Genomic DNA, 27,318 nt, shown 5'->3' with positions numbered 1-27,318 from the left:
AATATATGCATATATACCTATATGTATATATATCTATATGTGTATGTGCATGTGTGTGTGTGTATATATATCTCCTCAGGGGCTAAAGTACCCTATATTTTAAGGAATAAAGTAAAAATCAAAATATAGTTTTGTGTTTCTTCTAATGGTAATTCTGTTATTCTTTGCCTTTGATTTACTTAAATTTTTATTACTCCCAGAAATAGAAAACCATGTACAATTTTAAGAAAAAGCAAGTTTTATGTTTTTTTTCTTAACAAGCTTTCACAAAACTTGTTTTTTCTTAGATTATACATGGTTTACTATTTCTGGGAATAAAACATGTTAGATACCATAAATCAGTTATGAGAGTTATTTCCTCTATTGATGGCTCATAATCAATTTTAAGATATACAGCCCAGAGTAGGATTGCTAAATTATGAACATATTGCTAATTTTTAAAATTGGCAAAGCATTACTCCCCCCTCCAACGTGAAATTCAAATATTTTAAAATACAAATTGTTAACCATGCTGAGTTAGAAATAGGATATTCTCTATTAACAAAGTAAATAAAAAATAATAGCACTCCCTCAAATGATCACAAATAGCATGATTTAATAGAGGAAACATGGTTTCCTTAGAAATTTTATGAAGATACTTGAAAAAGCAATATGAGTAAGGAATGTACATATTTGACTGGTGATATATACATGTACGTGTATGCATGTGAATGGCAGAGATTTGTATATATATGACATATACATATACATATACACAATATGCAAATGCTTTTTTTGTATTGCATCTATTGTGAAAAGGTGTTGTGTTTAATACTATATTTTAGAAGATAATTTAAAAGTACCTATGTTTAACATTTACCTTTTTTATTATTCTAAAATAATGTTTCCTTATAACTATTTTAAATATTACCAAAATAATTTAGAATATATAATTATACCATGATCCAACTTTCTCCACCCAATGTAACCAATGTAAATAATTTGGCACTGAAATTCTTTGTACAGAATGCTGCACAATGAAAAATATATATAAATATAAAGAGCACAGGCACCAGACAAATTTCCCACAGTACAAAACTGCAAAGTGTTCAGCTGGCAAACAGTACATTTTCTATTTTCAAACAATTTCTTTTTGAAAAAAAAATTGAATTAATTATTCCTAGACATTTTAAAACTTCTTTGAAATTATTTAAACTCATATACCAGTATCACAAGGCTTATTTTGCATTCTCATGGAAAGTAAACTTATGTTTGGAGAAGGTTAAATGAGATTTTCAATTTGAACTGAAATGTTATACTTCTGTTTTAAAATCTGAATCAAAAAGTAAAATTATGATATTGTTAAATATGGGTGGTAGGTATATGGATATTCGTTCATTCAATTTATTTATTTATTTATTTATTTAGGGACACAGTCTCGCTCTGTCACCCACGCTGGAGTGCAGTGGCTTAATCTCGGCTCCCTGCAAGCTCCGCCTCCCGGGTTCACGCCATTCTCCTGCCTCAGCCTCCCGGATCGCTGGGACTACAGGCGCCCGCCACCACGCCTGGCTGATTTTTGGTATTTTTTAGTAGAAACAGGTTTTCACCGTGTTAGCCAGGATGGTCTCTATCTCCTGACCTCGTGATCTGCCCGATTTGGCCTCCCAAAGTGCTGGGATTACAGGTGTAAGCCACCGTGCCAGCCATGGATATTCATTATATTTGTTTTCAATATGGGTATTATACACCTCTGTACTCACTATATTGTCTTAACCTTTCTATATGTTTGAAGCATTTCACAAAATAAATAGCTCTTTATACATATAAATATTTTAAGTCCCAAAACAATCAAACAATTGCTACTTCTGCAAGTACCATGACAAAAGGCAGGCAAAAATGTAAGAACAATTTCACTCCATTTTCTTTCATGGAAGGAAATATGTCTATAAATATGCATCTACCCACTCACCCATATCCCCCATTATCAATGTCAACTCTGCTGTTCTACTGTGTGTTTTTCTCATTAATTTTCTTCCATAGCCTCACATGATCACCTCATAATCATGCAGCCAGACAAAATAAGAAAAATATAATTCAAGGCATAATTCTTACATGTATAGTCACTGACATTTTTCTATAAAATACCTATTACATGCAAGATCTGTATCCATATTAACTAGTTTAATTTATAAATTTCCAGGATTAGTAATTTTAACATTAATTGCTTTTATGCTTTTTAACAAGTGTCATAACCAAAGTAGTTTCAAAATAAACAATACTTATTCTTTTATTCAAATATGTATTGAGTACCTTCTACAAGGCAAATACCACTGAATAAAAGGTGCAAAAATCAGGCCGAGTGCTGTGGCTCAGGCCTATAATCCCAGCACTTTGGAAGGCCAAGGTGGGCAGATCCCTTGAAGTCAGGAGTTTGAGACCAGCCTGACCAACATGGTGAAACATTGTCTCTACTAAAAATACAAAAATTAGCCAGGCATGGTGGTGCATGCCTGCAGTCCCAGCCATTCAGGAGGGTGAAACAGGAGAGTTGCTTAAACCTGGGAGGTGGAGGTTGCATTGAGCCGAGGTGCACTCCATCCTGGGTGACAGAGCGAGACTGTCTCAAAAAGAAAACACACAAACAAAAAAAGCAGCAAATATCCCTGTCCTGATGAAGGCGATATAACAACCAAACAAGTGAATGCATACGACAATTTCAAGGTTATGGTAGATATCATAAGTGGGATTTGAACAATGAGAACACATGGACACAGGGAGGAGAACATCACACACCAGGGCTTGCTGGGGGGTGGGGAGACAGGGGGTGACAGCATTAGGAGAAATACCTAATGTAGATGATGGGTTGGTGGGTCCAGCAAACCACCATGGCACGTGTATGCCTATGTAACACACCTGCACGTTCTGCACATGTATCCCAGAACGTAAAGTATAATAAAAAAAAGAGATTAAAAATTATGACATAAAATCCCAATTCAAATTGCTTTAAAAAGAGAAAACAATTATCTTTAGATAATAGTCAGTGGACTATACAGATGGCAGAATTAAAGCCTCATCATATTTTCTAACAGAATTTTCTGATAGACTTGATTAAATAAAAATTTTAAGCATCACTAAACACATACAAGAAATAAATTTAAACCTGCACAAAAATTAAAGTACAATGAATGAAGAGAAGATGTACTCGAAAAAAGAACTGAATAAATATTCTACATATTAAAAAAAAATCTGATGATATTGTGGTGATTCTTTGCTGCTAGTTTCTCTTTTTTTCCTCTGAAAAATTTCTTGGAATGTATTTGGTTTGATTGGTAAAATTCTAAGTTTCTTTGCAATCTGAACATTGAAGCTTCATACATAGCCAGTAGGCCCTAACATTATCGTTGGACAACTATAAAATTAGAATACTACCAGACATATTTAATGTATGATGTATATCAACACTGGGACACATTTTATATTATCTTTATTCCAAAATCAAATGATTCTCTGTGGTTTATAAATGTACATGGATATATCTCTACCTAAGCAGAGTTAGGAGAGTTAGTAAAAAAAGGTGGAAAATAGGAGTCACTGTCCCTTCACAGGGAGAGAATTCTGCTTCTCTCCTAATATACCCTTGGCTTGAACACACTCCACCCCCTCATCTTTTGTCCTTTAAATGACCACATTTATTTTAACTTTGAAAAACAACACAGAAAAGATATTTGATCCATCAGTTTTTGCCCCTCATTGCTATAATACAGGTTGAAATCATTATCTATGGCTAGCACAACATAAAAAGCTTTTACCCTCTTAGGATTTTTTAGAAAGCACCTTCTTTTTATTTAATTATACTGGCCAAATCTATTGAAGGTAGAAACGATTTGTATTTCAGCACTTAACAATCTTATACTGAAAACAGCGCATTTGCAAGCCCCTGATTCAACTGACAAAAAGAAAAAAAGCAAAGAATCTTTCCTATATATTGACCAAATGAAAAAGTCCATAACCAGCCCCAGCATTAACATCACAAACCATCTTTGATGTCAGTCAGGTCTTTCACAGCGCACTTAGGGTGAACAATGGATAGTAACACTCCCACTGCTTTCTCAGTTATCCAAGTTCAAAATCTCACAATATTTTTACCACATTCCCATTTATTCCGAAGTGGGTCTGGATTGCTTGTGAAAGGTTCTCTCACATTTCCAAAGCCACTGTCTCTCATTTGGCCATTATTATTCCTCAAACACTTCACATTAAGCCTGTTTAATACGATCACACCCCTTCTAACCTCAATGCCTCAATGAAAAGTAAAAATTTTTACAAGAAATTTAATGTATCTAATTCTGTTGGTGTTTATGGTAGTATTTATGTAATTCTGTAATTTCCAAGGCTGTATCTCCCCAAAGACTCAAAACAACAAACTGTAAAGACTTACTCATAGTAGTCTTTCTATTAATCTCCAGTGTATAAATGACACTTTAAGCATCAGTTATGTTCATAAACATTTTTTGAACTGGTTTGAATTAAACAAATTAATTTAAAATGTTTAACTGCGCTCTGTGTTTACTGTGAATCTCCCACTGTTCAGCCACCCTGTACAGCATTCTCAAGATGCATGCCATTCTCCATAGAACCCTACTTTGTACCTTAGGCCACTGAAAACCTATTCTCATTTTGATTCAGATTGAAGAGTCTCTCATAATTACAACATCTGCTAGCCATAAATATTTTTCCTGCCTGGAGATAATCACTGTTTTGTTTCACTTCCAAAATTAAACCTTTATCTCCAATACTGAGTAGAGACATACCTGCCACAGATACTTTCTGCCAGTTACACAGAGTACCTATAATACACTTGGTCCCTTCGTTCTGCGTGATTGGGTTTTCATCTTCTAGAGCCATAAATGAAAACCTTAGATGATTTTAGTCCTTATCACTTCCTCCCCATGCCTGATTCACAGAAGATGGAGAAGTCAGACAGACAATCTCTGCAGCTATGCCTGATTCACAGAAGATGGCTTCCACAAAGATTTCCTAAACAACTTCCCAAGTGCCCTGTCAAAAGTGGCACTGCCTCTCCAACATTATACTACCATCCACATCCATTTGACAAATAGTGGAAGAAATGGAATAAACTCTACCAGGAGAGCCTACAACCATATCAATGTGTCCTGAAATGACTCTTACTTCAATGTGCAAACATTAAAAGGAAAGAATCCAACTGTCTTAGATAGATTTGTCAAGCCTGAACTTTTCCTAAATTCTAGATTTTGTATGACAAATAAGGAAAAATAGTCATCTTTGCTTTCCCTACCTACAGCCTTACTTACAGAAGGTGCACAAATGAAATTCAAGGTGTGAAGATACAACTGTTTAATGAGCTATTTAAACTCAATTATCTCTATGGAAAGAAACAAAAGAAAGGCATAAAAGTATTTGTTCCTTTAGTCTTCTCATTTAATATGCTATATAAATGGGGGTAAGAAGATGATCAGACAGGATTTCTGCTTATTCTGAGGCCACTGTGTATTCTAATGTGGATCTGCATATAATTCCAACACACCTGTCTGCTTAATTCAATTCCTGCAGTTATATTTTGTTAAGGTTTTGTTATGTATGAGAGATGTCAAATATAGTAATACAAGTTCATTGGCTAAAGCCTTTGATACATAATCATAAGCACCCTATTTATATTTTTCAAGAAGTACTACTTGAAGGTTTAATTGTGAACTTCACATAAAGCGTATCAATTAATGGTGCCACTTTGAAAATAAAGTATCAAAGTTATTGATTACCAAAAAATTATATTCTGATTTTTAAGAGTGTATCTTCAATAATGACTCAAAATAATCAACTTGATACATCTAAGCAATGAAGTGAATTGATAGATTTGGGGGTTTCAGAACTAAAGCATATTCCTGCTCAGAATTGTTATTAATTTATTAAGATTCAAAACAGAATGGAAGCCCTTTCCCCCTGCCACACACATACACAATTCCAGAAAGCATAATGACTAACATCCTCTCTTCTATGTAACTCTAACTGGAAAATTTAAACACATCTACATAATATTCATAATATGATCTCTGCTCAATTACATAGCAATACTACTTGGAATAATGAAACATCAAAAGAACAAACACAATGTTAGGAATTTATATTTGCTCCTTTTCGTACTGTTCACATCAGCTGTTAAATACATTTTCTTCAATCGTGCTCTTTTCCTGTCTTTGTACAATGGAACCTGTTGGGCTCTTACTTTTAAATTCATCACAACTAAACTTTTCTGCAAACCATAACATCTAAATGGACTATTTACTCCATCAAAGCAGTATTCCCATCCTCTCTTACCTGAGTCATGATTCCCAGTCAACTTTGGGCTCCTCTCACATTTACGTAAATGCTATCCATCTTTTACAATCCACATTGAATTTCCTCTTTTGTCATGTATTATTCCATCATCAATGAACATCTGCTGTTTTTCAACTATCACAGTACCATTATACCCTGAACCACAGCGTTTAAATTCAAATATGTAGTGGTTTACAGTATTTTCCAATTGTTTCCTCTTGTCTCCTCATATAAACTTTTAAAAGATGCAAACACGGTAGGGCATGGTGGCTCACATCTGTAATCCCAGGGCTTTGGGAGGCCAAGGCGGGCGGATCACCTGAGGTCAGGAGTCCAAAACCAGCCTGGCCAACATGGCAAAACCCTGTCTCTACTAAAAATACAAAAATTAGCCCAGCATGCTGGCATGTGTCTGTAATCCCAGTTACTGGGGAGGCTGAGGCAGCAGAATTGCTTGAACCCGGGAGACAGAGGTTGCAGTGAGTTGAGATCATGCCACTGCAGTCCAGCCTGGGAGACATAGCAAGACTCCATCTCAAAAAAAAAAAAAAAAAGAAAGAAAGAAAAAGAAAAAAAAAGAGCAAACACTTATGCTTACTCTTACCTCTATGTTGGATACCAAGTAATTTTTAGATATTATTTAATGGCAAACTCTGCAAAAGGCTTTTCTCCTATTTCTCATCATATTATTTTAAAATACTTATTGAAGACCTTCAATTACTTTGAATACCAAAAATACATAATACAACCAGACTACAGGTTTTAAAAATCAGTATTAGGAAGATGAAATTGAGATAAGGCTTGATAACAGATTATGTTTTCTGCTACTCAAGGACTGCTCAAGCCACCTGAGCTCCCCCACAGAGGCACTTAGTCCCCAACAGCAGTTTGGATTCAGATGACTCACTCACTGTAGTCGACATCTTTAGCTATTCATATTCATGCATAACTTATTTTGGTTAAAAACTAGACAATAGCATTCCTCAGAACTGTGACGGCATACTCAGCAACTTAATAAAACAATTTTCTTTAAAATAATACATCTAGAAATTGAATGGATATCTCCTCTCTGAAATTGCATGGATTACAATTTCTGCTATGTAATTCAGTAGCCATAAACAAACTTTGTAAAACATAAACTAAATACGCCCTCTTTTCACCATAATAATGCTAACTGAATGCTAGCAATAACATTTCTAAATAATTACAAATAGGATCAAGTGATAAAAGCATATTTTAATATGTTTGTCAGGATTGCCCTCCCCCCAGCAAAAAAAAAAAAAAAAAAAAAAAAAAAAAAATGACACTTTCACCAAAGCACAATATATAAAATAATTACAGTACACGGATATGAAAGTGTATCCATACTGTATCACAATTACACAAAGAGAGGAGGATCTCAAATCAGTAAACTGGACTTACATACATTATGCATTAACACTTCTAAACTGCCTCTCATGCGGTGAATTCAAACCTTTACACCTCAGTTGATTAACACACACCTAGGTCTACCACAAAATATTGCAGCCTGTGATCCAAGGGTTCCAATTAGACAGTGTTTGTGTAAGTATCTGAATAGTTTACTGCATTGTCCTCTTATTATTTCATTTAGAAATAACAAAAGATTACATTGGGGAAAAGAATCAAAGGTTTAAATATGAACTCATTCTATATGCTGATAGCAGCATATCTTTAAATCAGATACTCACTAGAATTAAGCCAATTACTTGCATGTTGACTTGAGAAGGAAATAAACATATTTTTAAAAATATATGAAATCACTGGGTGCAGAGGCTCATGCCTATAATCTGCACACTTTGGGAGGCCAAGGGGGGCAGATCACCAGGGGTCAGGAGTTCAAGATCAGCCTAATCAACATGGTGAAACCCTGTCTCTACTAAAAATACAAAATTAGCCAGGTGTGGTGGCACATGCCTGTAATCCCAGCTACTCAGGAGGCTGAGACAGGAGAATCGCTTAAACCTGGGAGGCAGAGGTTGCAGAGAACTGAGATCACGCCATTGCACTCCAGCCTGGACAACAAGAGTGAAACTCCGTCTCAAAAAAAAGATAAAAATATATGAAATCCTTAAATATATTAAGGCTTCTATAAAAAGAATGTTCATAAGGAACTTTTAGCTTATTTTAGCTCTGTGAATAGACACTCCTTACAACTGTCAATTATTAAAATTTTACATAGATATATGTATAACCATTTAATAGTATATTTAGGAAAAATCTGATTTTAACATGATTAATCTGCATTACATTATTTTCAAAAATGTTTTACAAATCTTACCTACATTTTTCGTTGTAATTTATTTCCTTCTGTCTATTTCTTTAAGCCATTTACAGGATAGATTAACTATCCTGTCAATAAGTTAAAAACTTTAAATAAATTTAAAAAGATCTACACATTAAAAATTTTCCCCAAAAGTACAATTACAGAACCCTAATCACGTGTTCACATAGTAAAGCCTGCTACTTGATTTCTTTAAATTGTGTTGCATAAGTAGAAATCTGTTCATAAGAGTTGTTTTAAGTATTCAACTGGTAATGCTTACTTTGCTGAACAAAGAGAAGTGCCATATTTCTATAAATTGTATTGCAAGTGATTTTTTTTATTAGAGAGAAAGAAAGAATAGGAAAGGTACTTTACTACTTTATATTGAAGTGAGAACTGATCTCATCTATATGTACTTTTTCATATTCTCCTTTACAAACAAGATTCCATCTTAAATTGCTAAGCATTTGGTTCTCTTTTTAGACTCTGAATTCTACTTCTGACAGTGGCCCGTTAAAGTTATGACCTTCATCATCTCTAGTCTCAATTTTGAACAGAGTGGCCTGCTCAGAGTAGGAGTTCACAGCTTTCTTAGAGAGCAAAGAAGTATGAATCAATATAAGACTCTGGTTTGGACAGAAGTATGTATGAAGGCAAAAAACAAGTACTCTTAAACCTCGATTTTTTTAAACTAAGTATTCTGAAAATATCCCTGCCAAGAACGTTAATTTCTTTTTAACTTTAAGGATATGTAAATATACACACATGCATACACTTGCCATAACCCAGAAATTTAGAAAATGGTATCAAATAATGGAACCAAATAATCCAATCAAGGACAATGTGATCTCCCATAAAAAGGTAATAAATTTTGGGTCAGCAAATCTCACTTCTTGTATGGGATCCATTACCAAGTAATTCTGTGACTGTGCAAAAGTCATTTAAATTCTTAAACCCAGTTTTCTTTTTTTTTTTTTTTTTTTTTTTTTAATATATATGTACCATGATTTCTTTATTCATTCGTTGTTGATTGATTCTTTTTTTTTTTTTTTTTTAATTTATTTATTATTATTATACTTTAAGTTGTAGGGTACATGTGCATAACGTGCAGGTTTGTTACATATGTATACTTGTGCCATGTTGGTGTGCTGCACCCATCAACTCATCATTTACATCAGGTATAACTCCCAATGCAATCCCTCCCCCCTCCCCCCTCCCCATGATAGGCCCCGGTGTGTGATGTTCCCCTTCCTGAGTCCGAGTGATCTCATTGTTCAGTTCCCACCTATGAGTGAGAACATAAACCCAGTTTTCTTATCTACCAATGGAGTCAATAATGATGGTCCTATCCCTATCTGCCTATTAGAATGTTATAAAGATTTTTATCAGTAGTGGTAATAATGCTAATAGTAATAACAATGAATGTTTACCTATAATTTTAATTTCAGAGCCCTTCCACTTATATTGCCAAATGTGATTTTTAGCTAATGAATATTCTCGCATTACAAATAATGAAACTAAACACTTAAAAAAAATAGTCACCTGACCAAATCACACAACAAATAAGTAGCTGATCTAGGTAGGATTCATACCCACGTTGCCCAAGTTTAAAATCTCACATTTTCCAGTTTTCCAAAGCACCATCTTATGATTAATTGATCAAGAAACATGGCAGATTTCAAAATACTATAATATGAACTCTGATTTTCTTAATCTCTTTACTCATCTTTAAAATGTGGATACCACCTCATTAAAAGAGCATAAAATGATGAAATGCATATAAAGTGCCTAGTGCACAGTTTGAAATGCACGGTGTTCTAACCACAATCTCTCTTCCCTGTGACAAGAGACCAAACTCCTTTCTTATTGAAGTAAGATAAGATAAAGACAAGAAACATTGTTTGTAGTGAAAATGTTGCTTCCTTATCAAAGGTAACAAGACGTACTTTTCAGTGAATTCATAGTCATGTCACTAAGAGTGGACATATGTGAGAGGCAGAGCTAGGACCAGAACCCATATTGATTGACACCTTACTGATGCACTTCATACTATTATTACTTTAAGGATAACTAGTATAGATTTCTAATAGATTATTTACCTCTTTATCTTCAATGTAATAATATATTTGAATCATTTCTAAATGTAGCTCATGTATCTAAACTAAAATTAAGATACCAAGAGAATTTAGTTATAAATTAAAGATGTGAAATAGGGAACTGTTAGATATGTGTGCTTTCTCAAGGAATATAAACAATGAGCAAGTTACCCCAATACTATATGCAGCTTACTGATCCAATAAATATTTTTTTTTTTTTTGAAAGAGAGAGAATTTCACTCTTATCGCCCAGGGTGAAGTGCAGTGGCACAACCTAGGCTCACTGCAACCTCCGCCTCCTGGGTTCAAGTGATTCCCCTGCCTCACTCTGACTCTAGAGTAGCTGGGATTACAGGCACCCACCACCATGCCCAGCTACATTTTTTTATTTTTAGCAGAAACAGGGTTTCACCATGTTGGCCAGGCTGATCTCAAACTCCTGACCTCAGGTGATCCACCCACCTCAGCCTCCCAAAGTGCTGCGATTACAGGCATGAGCCACTGTGCCTAGACCCAATAAATGATCTTAACGGTGGGTACCTGCCTTCACAGCAGAACATCTGTTCCTACCAAGCTAATAATACATAACAACAGGCTTACTAGACTACTAGACATTATGAAAGTTGGCTCTCCAGAAAGATACCTGAAACATCTAGTCATTTAAAAGCTGAAAGTAAAAAAAAAAAAAAAAAAAAAAAAAAAGCTTTGGTTCTAATGATTAAATTTATGTATGTATATAATATTAATATTACATATAATGTATATGCCTAGGTGTATATTAAAATATAAATCCAGGGAATATGCAAATTGCATCACATCAAAGATGAGAGATAAACAAATATAGTGTTTGTAAACATAATTAAACAATACATATTTTTAAATGATTGAATTATATTTAATTTCATTAGAAAACTACTTTAAATAAAGGTAAATTCATTTTGTTATAATTAGGATATTCTCACTTTAAATAGTATGAACAATACCATAGAGATTATCAGAGAACTGCAAAAAAACCAAAATACTTTGTTTTCCAAAAACCTTATGCATAGAATCTAGGTACTTTATTTTTCTCTATTGGCTTCATGCAAACATTAGGACCAGTTAAAGCGTACATGGCTGTGACAAGCAAAGAATGAACAAAGAAACTGACCAAACTTGGCATCAAAGGCTTAAAATATTTCAAATCCTCATTGTTATTTGGAATGAAAAATTCTTGACATTTCACCAAGAAGAATACCAAGGCTGAAGATGTAAAAATGAAGAATCAAGTCCTTTAGCCCTTTATATCATATACTTGTTTAAGCATTTGATGATTTAGAGTTTTTAAATTATACCAGTGTTAATTTTGGTTATAACATGAATTTTAAAAGTAAAAAAAATAGTACATAAATGTATGACATAAAAAGTAAAATCCTCCCTCACTACTACCAAATCTTACTTTCAGGAATCAGTCAATATCAACTTTTGCTTTTAGTTTTTCTTGTGGTTGCCATTAGAATATCAAATAGTAGGTTTTGATTTTATTTTTTATATATAAATTAAAAATCTAATATATTTTTACCTTGTTATCCAAGGTGAATTTTTTCATAAGACAACATTATACTATTACCTGTTTTTAGGAATAGAAATAGCTCCTTATGCTGTGGATTTCTTAAAATGCTCATTCCTCTACATCCACATTCCTCTACATCCACATTACAACAGGCAGGAGTGAAGAAGACATCTCAGAGTTATCCACACTCTTGGGTACATTCACACCTTTTCCTTCCTTAGTACCCTCACCCTTGACCCACAGCCTCAGTTAGGACTACAGCCACCGATTAGAATTTTAGTCACCATTAAAAATTCTAGACTGCCAAGTAACTCATCAATTTCAGACTGTAATCACCCAATAGAAGGGAGTGAGGGAACCCTACAACCCAACCCCATCCCTCTCTTGGAACATACTACAACCGTCCCCTACTTCAATTTTCTTCATAACACATTGACATCTGTCTCACCATATGTTGTATTTATTTGTGACTCTTACTAGAATACACGCTCCATAAGGGAAGGATTTTGCCAACTTTGTTCACTCTTGTATTCCCAGAGTCAAGAACATGCCTGAAGTATGATAGATGCTAAGTAAGTAAATACGTTTTTTCTTTTGTTTTTTAACTCTATAATCTGGGAAAATTCTAGGTCCTTATTTTTCAGACCATTAATTGAGTTCCTTTTGTTTACCCTCAGCCAGTCCATTGAAATTTGTGTATGTTAACTATAAAGGAAATACCTTCTTACATATCTCTCAGGAATAGTAACAATTTTCTTACATTATTTGAAGAATGAACTTTTTCCTATGGGGTTGTTATTTTTGTTATTGTTTCTATCAGTTCATGTATGTCATTCATGCGGTGTTATTGCTAAAATGTCTAGTTAGGCTTTTAATCCACTCATAGGTAATCAACAGTTTTTTGTCTGTTTGTAGACAGTTCTGCTTCCCCATTTATTCTCTACTTAGAATGAGAGAAAACAGGACAGTATCTGAGTAAGGACAGTTTTACTCTGATGGTAATAATTTAGAGCATTTGACTCACAGATGAGTAATGTTCTATTTGTTTTCTTTTTTGCAATACCCCTTTGTGGAAGAGGAGCATCACTTCCACTTCTATTCTTCCTTTTGAAGGTTCTATTTTTCTCATGGGGGCCTTTCCTCCGGCAGGTCAGCCTTTCATTTGTGGATTAATCTCTGGCTTTAGCCTGAAGGGGTTCCTCCTATATCTTGTCTTCCCAGTGAAGATTAAGAGACCAATTGTCCTTTTGTTCCTACTGCAGTTCTGCAATTTATTCTTTGATTGCTACCCACATCCCACTACTGCTTTTTATATTTTTTGATTCCAAGTTAGGGTTTCTCTGAGGTCTCCTGAGTAGACAATTGGACAGTGGTTTTCTCAGCTATTTGTCCTTTCAATTTTCTTTCTACCTTCAAGGAATTCTTCAATATACCAACTTAACATTTTTGGAGCTCTTTCACATTTCTTGGAATGACTACACTTTAAATCTTTTTAAAAGTGGGACTTGAAGATAGAGGACATGAGCATGTGTGTGCTCAGTCCTCCTTTTTAAGAGGAACTGTGTGGCAGTTTTTGCTTAGAATTTCAGGTAAAAAAAAAAGTCTTTGTGCTAAAAACAGCAAGCAACTAAAAAGAGAACATCCTCTTTTCTAAAAGTTCTTTCAGTTACTTCACCATCAGGAATGTCTTACAGGCTTTTTCTCTCCACAGATTCCAGCCTCCTGACATTTGGCATAGCTCCACTATTTTCTACCAGCTCTTCCGAACAACTTCTCTCCATTTCTCTTACTAGAAAAATAAGATGCAACAGGATTATCCACCGAAAGGTCATGGCCGGTTAAGCCATTTTACCCAACTAAAGAATTTCGGTCATTTTTTGTTTTGTTTTGTTTTTCATTAAGTGGAGAAAGTTCATATGAAAGTTGATATATGCAAGTCAAGGAGTTTTTTGTTTGTTTGTTTTAGCTCATTAAAGGTGGCTATGGATTTGTTAGACAAAGTATCTGGCTTCTGCAAAAAAACTGACTCATATATTTGCCATAGTGACTAAAAAAAAAAAAAAATGTCAAGAAAACTTTGCTTAAATCCATTTTAATCCCTAACATTTGGTTTATTTTCAACATTCTGAAAAGTGACAAGTCATTTTCACTTATTACAAAAATTAATAAGAGTTGGGAAATTTACCAAACATTAGAGACAGGCCTTTAGATCTCTGTTCCTAAATATATCTTGAGTAAGGCTATTTATCAAAAGAGATAAAGTAAACCAACAAAAACAACATACTTCTGCCTCCAATTAGAAAGCAAATGTTCAGGTTCTGTGTCAACATGCAAGCCCAAAGAGAGGGAAAATATTAGAGAGATTTATTCAATTAATGGGCCCACAAGAAGAGATGCGGCTATACACTCCACTGGTCATGGTCTAGGCATCAAAGGTCTAGGCTTGGAGCCAGTGGATTCCTAAGGCTTGTCTGGAATAGCATACATCTTGATAGCCTCCAGAGAGGGCAGTTAATTTAAAGGCAATCCTCTTCACATAGATGTTTGGGTTGCCTAAAGTGCTCATGTGTGGCAGGGGCGGGTCGGGGGGTGATGATTGGTAAGTTCGGAACTAAGGGAGTAAACACGTCCCCTTCCCTAAAGCTTGTGGTTGAGTGTAGCTAATTATCCAGTCCTTCCTTCATTCCCAGACCTGGTAGTCATTAGAGAGCCATGATGGTCACAAGCAAACAGAGTCATAATTCTGATAGACTGGTAACAAAAAATGTTGGAGAAATTCTTCCTTTTTCAAGGAATGGTAAATGTATCTATTTCACCCATACATCACGCAAGCAAAGAGCTACGTGCATGTAAACATCAAGTTGGAAAATAATAAATTCATGTAATTGTACCAAAGGATGTCCAGCTTCTGTCTCTATCTTGCATAGAAAAACGGTTTACTCAATCTGAATATTTGAGGGCAACTTTACCTAGAGTGTTACATCCTCTTTGGAAGATGAAGATTTACTTTTTCATGGATACATATGAAAGTTACAGTGTTTACACCACAACATAAGTGGTGGTTGTCCCCAAAATTTCACCTACCTTATCTCCTATAACAGAAGTTTAGAGTCTCTCTCTAGAGCTCTAACTTCTCAATTCTGACCGCCATATAATTTAGGATTTTGAGAAACTGGCCATTTGGTAGGCAGTATTAGAAAAGACGCCTTTCTAGAGTTCAGAATTGGAACTTTTGATTGCATTTTTTCTTAAAGGAAAAAAAATCAATGAACGTTAAAACGAAATGATATCACTAATACTATTGATCCAAAGTCTTTAGATGGCTGCCTCAGCATCTAAGAATTTATAATATTGTTATCTATGTAAAAAAGAATGTACAATAAATGTAAAGGCCAAATTTGTTTCAAATATTAAGATTATCTATTGCAATATATTGCAACTTTAAAAGAACTTCACGTATCTAAAATACTTTCTCATGCAAATTTTCAGTTAATCTTCCAGTGTGTGTAGCAGAGAGCATGTTATTATTTTCATATGTCAAATGGTGCCACTGTAACAGAAAGTGTAAATGGCTTGTCCAAGTTTATTCAGTCAATAAGGAAATGCCTGCCTTTACATAGCTAGTGAGTCCCTCTACCTGCCCTTATATTCCCAGCTTCTTCCATGCTCATTTATGTGTGTTCAAATTCTTATCTTTCATATTCCCAGCTCACATACTTCACCTTTCATGAAGATAGCTCTAATATCCCCACTGATGGTGATGGTTTCTTCCTTTGACACTATAACACTTCATCTCTCTTCCTACCATAAGTAAACTGATTTGGAATCAGAATGATTGACTTCTGTTTGGGAATATACTATCTGGGTGATCCTCACAACTAAACTAACTATAGTAACTATTTGAATGCCAGCTTCCTCATTGGTATAATAGAGAAGAAACATATATGTCCATAAAATTATGAGTTTAATTTTAATAAAACAAAGGACTCTGTGAACTAGAAAGCCCTATTCAAAGTTACTTTGTATGGCAATAAATATATAGATGTTCTTTTTATGTGCAAGTTGTATTTCCCCTATGTATGGTTGAGAGAAGACTGCACATCTAACAAATATTTGATTCTCCCATAGCATTCAATAATGCTTTGTAACGAGGCATTTGATACAAATTAGTACAATCAGCTATCAAATGTATATCATATTAATTGAGGTACCTTTCAAAAAGTAGGAAGCTCATCACTACCTGCTAAACGTGTAAGGCTAAAATCTGACTTCAACCTATTTCCAATCTCACTGCCCATTTCTTTTCCATCACCCTAGCTAACCTACATTTATTCTTGACTCCCTAAAATACACTCTGTACTTTTGGAGTTCCAACTTTGGGCCCAAATTATTACACTGTTTCATGTCCTATATCTATTGAAATAGTGCCCATCTTTATATGCCCAGCTCAAATGCCATTTTCCCCATGAAGTTTTCCTTAATCTCATCCCCTGGAAATGAGCACTTTCTACTCTGAAGTCCATAATATTTATTCATATCTCTCACAGCTCTTATCATCTGGTCACATATTCTATTTTCTTGTGCATGTATTATCTAGTAATTTTTAATCTGTTAAGATCAATATTCATGTTTTAGTTATCTTTATATCCCACCAAACATATAACAGAATATCTTTCACATAGTAGGTATTCAAATAATATCTGTCTTTCTTATATTGGGTGTAGAAATAGCATATACAGCTTAAATTTCTAGCTGCATATTTCTGCCTTGTAAATTGCCACAAAACCAAGACAAATCCAAACACTATAAAATGATCATCTATCATTTGAAGTCATTATTACTTCACATTCCTATAAGGAGAGTATAATATGGGGAGAAGCATATTTCACCAAAACTTAAAAAGCTACATATATGTATATATAAAAACATTTGTGTATATATATGTATATATATAAAATACTTATATTCTGATTTTCTCCATAAAATCAAATGCAGCATATTCTTATTAATTGTAGTTTTATAAATGATTATTTATTTGAAAAGTTAAATTACTCAATACTACTTTTGTTTTAAAAAGTAAGTTACTTTAGAAAACCCAAAAGTTGATATATTTTAAACCTGCATCATTTTTTCGTAAGTATCACATTAACATAAATTAGCAATGATCATTATTGTTATTATCATGATATATTTCATTTATAACAAAAGTATACAAGCTTCACGTCTCAGGGATATTTAAATCACATAATCCTTCATTGCCTGCTATCAGTTACTTCCTGGGGTGCTTGCAGATGTAATGCACAGATAGTCCACTAACAGTTGTCCTCCAGACAGGCTAAATGATTTCTGTGTCTTCTCATTAAGCAGAGGCTATTAGATCTCTTTAAAAAATGAATCTCTCATATTCTCTTAGATCTTAAACCTCTTCTCTATTTATATGCTCATCATTACCTACTAAATGTGAAAAGCCGAAGTCTGACTCTAACCTATCTCCAACCTCACTGCCCATTTCTTTATACCATCTTCACTGTTTTATTCCTTAATGCCAGAGAATTTCTGAGTTTTTAAAAATGCTTTGTGTCTTCTTGTCCCTTCTCCTAAAAAGAACTCTGAATCTCTACCTATTAAAATGCTACATTATTCCAGGCCTTTTCATGCTGAACTAATATTAATACAGTCAGTTGACTTGCTGAGAACTACTCTTCTATCCTCAATCTGAATAAACAAACTTGTACTCATCTGTATCACAATTAACCCTTTTATAATTTGTTGAGTCAGAAAGTATTACCCAGTTAACCCTTGGAAACATAAGGCTACCCAGATTCAAGCCTAGGAGATATAAACTGTAATCTGAGAAGTCACCCATACATTCTGAATCTGCTCTAACAACTTCTTCCTTTTGTGAAATGATTTAATACTGTTATTAAAGACTCTCAACATGCCCTCATTTGATATATCAGAATTAGTGGCAGGGAAAAGGGATGTGCAGATTAAAAAGGATATTCAATTTTAAGTTAAAATTGTATTCAGAATTTGAAAACATTATCTACTTTTCTTTCTAACACAAATATAAATAACATTTATGAGTACCAAAATTTTGATAGGTAGGAAGACCAATGTAAAAGTCAAAGCAATGTCACTGTATGCTAAATAACAGTGTTGGTCTTACATATAGAGTGAAATGAGTAGGTGCTCATCATCTTTCAATCAATTTATATTTGTCTTATATGCCAAATTTTCAGAAATTGTGGCAATGTTTGAGGCTATGTTGAGGCAATAGTTAGAGAAATATTAAAAAAAAAAAAATTACAACTGACAGAGAACAAAACAAAGGAAGGAGGGGAGAATCCAGAGAAAGACAACGCCATCATGTCATGTATGTGTTTAGTTAAGCATCATTTGTGTAAGACAATGATATGGCTGAAGAGTATGGACTCAGTGAATAAATGCACTTACCTCCACTAAATGAGGATTGGGATTAAAACCACAGAGGCTACAGACAGTGGTTTGACACTCAGTGCATGTGTTAAAATTGGCCTTTTCTGGAACATGCAACAGAAGTTCAGTGGTATTGCAAAGAGGACAGATGGTTTTAGGGAGGCCTTGTGAAAGAGGCTGTTTTGCAGATGGAGACATTGTTGGTGGCTGCAGAGGTTTTCCTGATCCTGTTTGGCTTACTGGTTTTGTAGATTGCTGAGCCAAGGGCTTTGCTGGGCTAGGCTGTTGAGCTGAGGGTTTTGCTGAGCCAGGCTGTTGTGATGGGGGCTTTGCTGAGCCAGGCTGTTGGGGTGGGGGCTTTGCTGAGCCAGGCTGTTGGGGTGGGGGCTTTGCTGAGCTAGGCTGTTGAGATGGGGGCTTTGCTGGACCAGGCAGTTGTGAAGGAAGCCTTGTTGGGCCAGTCTGCTGGGCAGAAGGCTTTGCGGGTCCTGCCTGTTGAGCTGGAATCTTTCCTGGCCCAGCCTGCTGAGCTGGAGTCTTTGTAGGCCCAGGTGCCTTAGCTGGAGACTGTAGCCCAGATTGTTGAGCTAGGGGTTTTGGTGTCCCCACCTGCTGGGTTGGAGGCTTTGCTGGCCCTGGCTGTTGAGCTGGAGTCTTCCCAACTCCAGGAGGCTGAGCTAGAGTTTTTGGCCCAGGCTGCTCCAATGAAGGCTTCTCTGACCCAGTCTGCTGAGCTGGAGACTTAGCAGGACCAAGAGGCTGAGCTGGAGGCTTTGCTGTCCCTGGTGGCTGGACTGGGGGTTTCACTGTCCCTGGTTGTTGAGCCAGTGGCTTTGTTAGCCCTGGGGGCTGAGCTGGGGGCTTTGCAGGCCCAGGCTGTGATTTTTCAGGTCCAGGCTGCTGTGCTGGAGGTTTTCCAGGAGTTGGTTGCTGACTAGGTGGTTTGGATGGGCTTTGCAGAGAGGGTTTAACTGATTCTCCCTTTACTATGTCCGCCTGTTTAGTCTGAGGCCTGGATGCATCTCGTGGAAGTGGCAATTTTGCATGGTCTGTCTGAGGAGTCTGGGCAGGACCCTGAATTGGCTTTCCTGTACCTGGAGGTTGTGATTTAATTTTTTCTGGTTGCTGAGAAGATATTGATTTGGGAGGGCCATCCTGCTGAAGTGGATCCCTACCAGGTCCTTGCTGCTTAGGAACCGGCTTGGGTGGCTGTTGCTGTGACGGAGTTTTTGTGATTCCCTCAGGTTTTTCTTGCTCCTTCGGAACCACTTTTTGTTTCTTGGTGGTTTCTTCCTGGGATGCCTCAGAGTCTGATATCAAATCAAAAGGGTTGAATTTATTTACAACAGAGGAGACAGCACTTAAAGGGTTAACCTCTGAGAGGAAGCCAGGCATCATACTAGATTTGTGTTCTTCCTTAAAATCAGTTCTGGACTTTGATTCTTTCAAGCTAATAGTGGAAGGGCTCCTCCCAGGCAATTTCTGCTCTGACCTGAAAGTGTCTGTAGTTCTACTTTTACTGAGACCAGGTTGAGCTGGACGCCCAGGGTCCGGGGGTCTTCCTGATTGCTTTGGAGAATGACTACTATCCAACTCTTGTTTCCTAGAAGAGTTAAAAAAAAAAAAAAAAAAGTGAAAATAATGGAAATTATTTCAAATCAAAGTAATATGAAAAAGCTATTGCTTATGTCTTCAAAATTATGAATGTATAAATATTACTAAGACCCATTTTTGTAGCATCCTTTAAGTGTTCATAAAACTTTTAATACTTTTTTTTTCTTTCTTTTAATGGGTACAGATTTTCAACAAGGAGGTAAAGAAAAGAAAAAAAAAATTGCTCTTATGATTGATAAAAATTAAAATATATAATTAGAAAATACTTATAATAAAAGTAATTTATCTTTGCACTTAATAGAATCTGACCTTAAAACTTAACTAAATATAGGTTTAAATTAAAACCTCAATAAATCAATGCAATGTCATATTATAAGACATACATGTTCACAGAGTGTATTTTTTCTTTTTATCAAAAGTTATGATCAAAGAAAGTCTTCCAAATGCCAGCAGCATTGAGAATTAAAAATATTCATTTTTAAATGTAGGAGTCTGCTGAGACTTTTTTAAAACTTCATTTTGAGAATTTACATGAGCTAAATAGGGAATACAATGTGAAATAAGGGGAGTTTCTGATAATGGAGTTTACATGATGTTTTCCCAGGAATGCTAAAAAGTTTATAATCTATTTAATTTTACTTGGGCTTCTAGGGATCCAGATCACTGGCCAGGAGAGACTGGGACACAGATGTGGGTACCTAAAATCCTGAGAGCCCCAGAGAGTGACTGGGGATTATCCCCATGCCACCACCTAGAAAGGCACTATTCATCAACTATTATCCTTAAAAAACTTTACAGAATAAGAATTTCTACATTCATGATTTAGACATTCTTGAGGAACAATCCCATCTTTATTCTCAAGATCAGTGTTATCTTTTTGAAAAAATAACTAATTCTTAACCCGAAATTTTTATGGGAAGCAACAATAGATGCTTAAATCGTCTTGAGATATATCTTGGTATCCATATATCTCTTTACTCAGTGTTTGTTACATCATCTCCTAATGCCATTGATCGATTATTAGTAATCTAATTTATTATTGACATTGAGATTAAATGTAGCAAGTAATTAATTTTCAAGATATAGCTTAATTCATAGACGAATATATAAGATGTGTTTTTTAAAACAGCCTTGGAAACATGATACATTTTAAATGACTATGGTTAAATAATTAAAATAGGAGTTTCTTACTTTGTATATATCTATTGTTTTAGCCAAAAGTCATATTAAATACAGAAACTTTTAAAATAATTCATATTTCATTGATAAAGTTGCAGCTAAAAGAATATTCTAAATTAGAATTATGGAGAAAATCAGATTATAAGTCTTTTGTTTGATATATGAGGCTTTTTAAATTTTGAAAAATATAAGTTTCTTTTTCATTAAAGGAAACAAGAATAAAGAAAGTAACTTAGTAGCACCTAAAATATAATATGAGAATAGAGATTTATAGGTTAATTTGGTTTAACAAAATTTACCTGCTAATGAGACATATTACAAATATTTTATTTCATAATCAATACTTCTTATGAATTAACTTTTTCCAAATTTCCTGACATAGAAATTTGAACACAGGTCAGGATGTAAGGGATAGCAGAAAGAAGCAGAGAAGCATTACTTCTAGGTAGCAAACACCTAGAAGAAAAGAAAATAATCTATAAATGGCGATGTATGCATAAAGGGATTTTCTGGTAAAAAACAAATAAGTAGATTCTGAATTTTTGCAATTTCCTCCAAGGAAAAGTTTACAAAAATACATATATTCTACCATGTCTCTGTAGTCTTTACTTAAACAGAACTAAAAGTGTTACCCTAGTTAATTCCAATAGTTCCAAGGTAGCTCTAAAATGCACTGCTACATATTTCCATTTGGAGAAAATCATTCCGAACATTTCTTTATAGCTACACTATTCAGACCTTGACATTATCCTATAAATCTTCTATATTTACTTAATATATTGTACCATTCCCTTGAAGAGCACATGCTTAGGGCTGATTACAGGTATGGCAATCCTATGAGTAATTATTAAGCATTTTGTTTAAATAACTTCCCTGTACAGAGTCCTCTAAATCTAACTTTAAGCAGAGTACCAAAAAAAAAAAAAATCTATCCTTAATTATGCTAAATTTTTATCTCTTGAAAATACTACTAAACTTATTTTAATCATTGTTTTGATATTTCACTTAATCCATCATGTCTGCAAAACACCAAAAAATAAACTTCATGAATGCCAAATATTTGTGATGATCAGAAATAGCAGTATTGAAAGCAAGCTGCTTGCACCAGGGATTATAATTGCATGTACTTCCCACAAGTATAAGTTGTACTTTACTATAGAATCCCCATTAGAAAACAGGCATACAACCCTAAAGACTGTCCTATAATTTAAACTTAGTTTTAGTTGCTGTAACTATGTAAATAAGAGTAAAACACAGAGATCTTTGAGTGGGAAATGGAAACAAAATCAAGAGAAAAAATTGTCAATACCAAACAAAAATGTAAAGGTGCTATTGTCTTTTGGTGAAATTTTGTTAGGCGTAACAGTTTTACTGTCAAAGAAAAAGTGATTAAAATGCAATCTCTGCCTTATATACTAGACTGTGAACTCCTAGAGAGAAAAGATATATTTCACTTATTTTGCATCATTAGAATCAAGCCTGGCAACTAGTAGATGAGCATTAATATTTGATGAATTAATGAATAAGTGGATGATTACCAATGAGTGAACCAAGGAATAAATATATCATGTATTTGTTTTACTTTAATGTTTCTTGAATTGCTTTCACTTAAAAATTCTTCTACAGGCCTTCTGAGATATAAATGGATAAATTCCATTTTCTTTTTAGAACCTGGATTTGGCCTACACCTTTAGGAAGAAGCCCAGTAGAGGAGGCTGAAAGTAGTAAAGAAAATAATCAGTTCAGTTAGAATTCTTATTAAATATTCTACTAATCAGAGAAGTTTTTTCAATAAAGCCCTTCTCGTATGATATATCTGGAACTGTAAATAGAATGAGTAGAAAAAGTAATGAAAGTGCACTTCTCTGGGTATAAAATGAATAAAAAATCCACGAGCATTTCATTTGTAACCTGTCATCTACTGCTAGCTTGTAACTACCTGTATTTAGTACTGTCTCCCTTTTCATTTTACTATTGTCATCCTTAGAATTTTTCTTTCAAATTGTCAGCAGAAAACAAAATATTTCCCCTAAGATGAGGAAAACATATATGCAAATGTAAGAATGTAAAAGTATCTGAGGTAATAAAATCTTTTATAAATGGAACACAACAAGCAGTGACACTTGACAGTGCTGAGTCACACAAAATTTTATAAATTAGAAATATAAGCAACTTTGGGACTATCTGTTAATTTATATATATTATATAAATGAATATCTATGCATTTATGCTCTAAGTGCCAGGATATAAGGACTAAGAGAAGCTAAGTGACTAATTCAAGGTCATAAAACTAGTTAGTCACAGAAATCTGGTATCCTCACTCATGGTTTGTGGGAGGAGGAGGTGGTTTACACTCCATTGAACTGATTTTTCCACATGCAAAAGAAAATTCACATATCACAATAACCGAAAAACAATGTACAATTCAACAATTTGCCTGTAGCCATCAGTGACAGTGTCATCCACTGTTGATATTGATATTACCACTCTTTATATTTGTAGGGTTCATGTAAATTACAACTCAAACAAAAACATTCATGTCAACTTTTAATTGATCCTCAATGGACTCTCTAAGACAGGTAAGATAGGTATTATTAGCCTTATTTAAAGGCAAGGAACATGAGACACATTGACTAAGAAGTATTTGTAATTTGCTGAGTTGGTTAAAGTCAATAGGATAAAAACTCATGCTCTCAGTCTTTATTTTTAAGATTCTATGTTCAATTCACACCACTTAAATGCTTAAAGCTTCAACTAATTTGTGTATGCCTTCCTATATTAATTAAATTTACACAACTCTATAACTTTAAAAGTCTAAGTGATAAACCAAATGTTGCTTTGGTTATCATACATAGGGAAAACAACTTTACAAAGTTATGTACATTTTATAGAAATCTTTCAGTAAAATTTAAGAGCAAGTTGCAAAAGTAAGAAAATTATTGTTTATTTTTTAGTATTTGGATAAAGTTTTCACCAATAACTGTTTGGGCCACACACTACCTATTGATAAGATTTCCACCCTAACAAAATTATCAGTAGAGAGCTTTAAAAGTATACTATCTGATACAAATACTGCATGAAGCAACAGTTTAATAGGTGGAAATAATGTTTCTCAGCCACCCTCTGAACAGAAGAAAAGTTAGAAATCTAGAAATCAAAGATCTCACTGTAACTGGTATTGTTTACCAGCATGATAAACCTGTTGCTTGTGTCTCTTAGGAAAAAATATAAAAGATCGGGCATACAGTTCTAAAAGGCTAATAAAAGTATTGTACCTTGTTATTATCCTGTGAAAGTCTAGTGAATGAACGCTAATTATTTTTTCCTAGTCAAGTTTTCATCAAGTAGAGGAAAACAGTACATACATATCATAAACTGGATAAGAGAACAAGAAAGACTTTTTCCAAAGAAATAGCCCCATAGATTTCATAGTTTAAAAATACAGAAAAACATACTTAACATAAAGGGGCTAGTTTTCACTAGTACTAGCGGTTTCAAGATAAATAGGCTTTTTACCTGGCAGATTTTAAGCATTTAAGATTTTATGTGAAAATACTGTCACTACCCATAAAACATTTTACATTTCTCCTATGATTTGGCAAAATTATGTTTACGTGATAGTGACTAAGTTTTTTTTTAATCATTTTATAAAGTAGAGGATAAGGACATACACCTATATATCCAGGTCTTTCGTGCTTACAATATCTCAAATGAAAATTGTAGGTTTCCCTTCAGTTGTCATAAAAGAGAAATTGTTTCAGGACCACGGACAGAAAACTGTTCTCTACTAGAGGGTGCAAAGTTAAAGGGTTTGTTTACCATAAGAAAGGCAAGGCAGGCACAATGATTATACCCTCTTAGTACTCTAATTAGAAAACAACTAATCTATTGGGATGAAGGAAAATGGAGAGTTACAGGCGGAAATGAATACGTTCATATTACTGATTAGCTCTTATACTTGCCATTTATTTGCTTTGTTTTTAAAAGTATGTATTCAAAATTATTTTCTAAGGTAATAAAATTCACATGTTCTTCCCTAAACTGAAGGCCACTTTTGCATAAAAAAGAGCAGTGGCTTAAAATAGCATATGCTAATTTAGAAATACATGTACAGCACCTGCTCTGCTGTGACCAAACCATCTGTTTAATGCCACACATATTTTAGGGTTCCTCAATTAATATAAAAGGTATATTCATTATATTCCTTCTACCTAAACAGCTTCTGCTTTCCTCTGGGGGTGGGGTGGCGAGAGAGGACAAATCACCTACAATGGGATTAAAGTATTGTTACAGAAATATTTAGACATCATTCACAGAGAAAAAGACCCCGCAATGGCCAAGAGGTTTACACAGAGACAGGTAAACACCCAGCTCTATCTATTTCCCAACACGTCCGTGTTGTATTAATGGAAGACTTCCAGATTAGTAAAACACTGGAGGGCGTCTCTCCACGCCATCCTAGAGGGAAAGGGCTCCAAAAGGCCAAAAATCACAACCTAAAATCACAGTTCCAAGAATGTAACCCTTGACTATCCCACCAGAAACTCTACAATGCATCATTTTTATTCCGCCCATCAAAAGGCTTAGGATATCTTTATGACCACCCCATTGGGGAAAATAAAATGAACGGAGGCGACATATATGTACCGCCGTGCTGGCACATACGGACTGGCACATATGTGCACGGGAAGCTGTACATATATGCCCGGACATATACATCATGCTGTGCATGCCTGTGCATGGAAGGCGACTCCGCAGCGGCCGGGGGGACGCTTCCCTTGGGCAGCCCCTGCGCCCTTGACATGACAGCGGCGATCTGTCTCCTCTCCTCTTCGCTCAGCTGGCTCAAATCCGCTTCCATGCCGGCCGGTATCGCGGTGTGCGAGGGGCTCCCCGCCCCGCTAGCCCCTCCTCCGGCTGCTGCGGCCGCCGCCAGCCCTTCCGGGAGCCCTTCCCCTTCCAAGCTCGCCTCGTTGCCCATGGCTCAGGGAGACTCGGGGCCGCCGCGCTCCCTCCTCGCGCCGCGTCCTAGTTGAGAAGCCCGCGGCCAGGGGAGCAGTCAGAGCCGGGGTCCGCCTCGGGGCGTGCAGGCAGTCGAGTCCCCGCACTCCGGACCAGGCACTGCCTCCCGGAACGCCAGGAGGGAGTTAGTCCTGCTCGCAGGTAACGCCCGCTGCCGGTGCCTCCTCCATGTTGGACAGCGCCAGGCAACCTTTGCAGAAGACGCCTCCTGGACGCCGCCTCGGCGCCCGGAGCCGGGGAGAAGCAGATCTGAGCGGTGGCAGCCGGGCGCCGTCCGCCCCTCCCACCGCGCACCGCCTCCTCGCCCGCGCCCTCGCAGTGCGCAGGCGCTTCTCGGAACAGGTGATGCCCGCGGCCCACGCCCACCCCATCCTGCGTGGCTCCGGATCCTTCCTCGCTCTCAGCACCGATTTAAAGGAGCCCAGTGAACCCTTGGCTAAAAACGGAAGAAACAGGCGACGTTTCTTTCAGGCATATTTCAGGATGCCTCAACTTGAGTTTTAGCTTTCTAGACTCCTAGATTTAAAGGGGGCGGGAGGGGCAGGAGAGGAAATGTCTGTTTTCAGCTTTGGCTCTTGGGATTTGTAGTTTCATTTATTTTCTTTAAAAGAAGGTTTTAAAACATTCTAGGAAAGGGTTAGAGTAACTGAAGATTAGCAAGAGAGACCCTGATACCTTTAAGGCACATTTCCCAAGGGAGCTAAGAATGGCCCTTTTCATTTAGAACTTTCACAGAACAATTCGATTGTTAATTAGATTATTTTAAATGATACAATATTAGTAAGCAGCTAAGGTTT

The 27,318-nt window shown here is 35.6% G+C and overlaps 1 protein-coding gene across 7 annotated transcripts in view; it reads right to left on the bottom strand.

The window, feature by feature from the left end:
* The window catches only part of PCLO (piccolo presynaptic cytomatrix protein), a 401,999-nt gene extending 375,227 nt beyond the window's left edge, over nucleotides 1–26,772 (bottom strand). For all 7 annotated transcript variants that reach the window (XM_015447837.3, XM_015447839.3, XM_005550357.4 and 4 more), the window contains exons 1-2: nucleotides 26,233–26,772; nucleotides 18,725–20,309 (exon numbers count right to left, since the gene is read on the bottom strand). In XM_015447837.3, coding sequence (XP_015303323.3) covers nucleotides 18,725–20,309; nucleotides 26,233–26,480 — 1,833 coding nt within the window. In that variant the 5' untranslated portion in view covers nucleotides 26,481–26,772. The remainder of the gene's footprint in view (nucleotides 1–18,724; nucleotides 20,310–26,232) is intronic.
* Nucleotides 26,773–27,318: the final 546 nt, after the last annotated feature.

The sequence above is a fragment of the Macaca fascicularis genome, chromosome 3 (genome assembly GCF_037993035.2).
Source record: "Macaca fascicularis isolate 582-1 chromosome 3, T2T-MFA8v1.1".
Classification (NCBI taxonomy): domain Eukaryota; kingdom Metazoa; phylum Chordata; class Mammalia; order Primates; family Cercopithecidae; genus Macaca; species Macaca fascicularis.
Note: the sequence above shows the minus strand (reverse complement) of the source record. Positions and strands in the feature narration are given on the sequence as shown.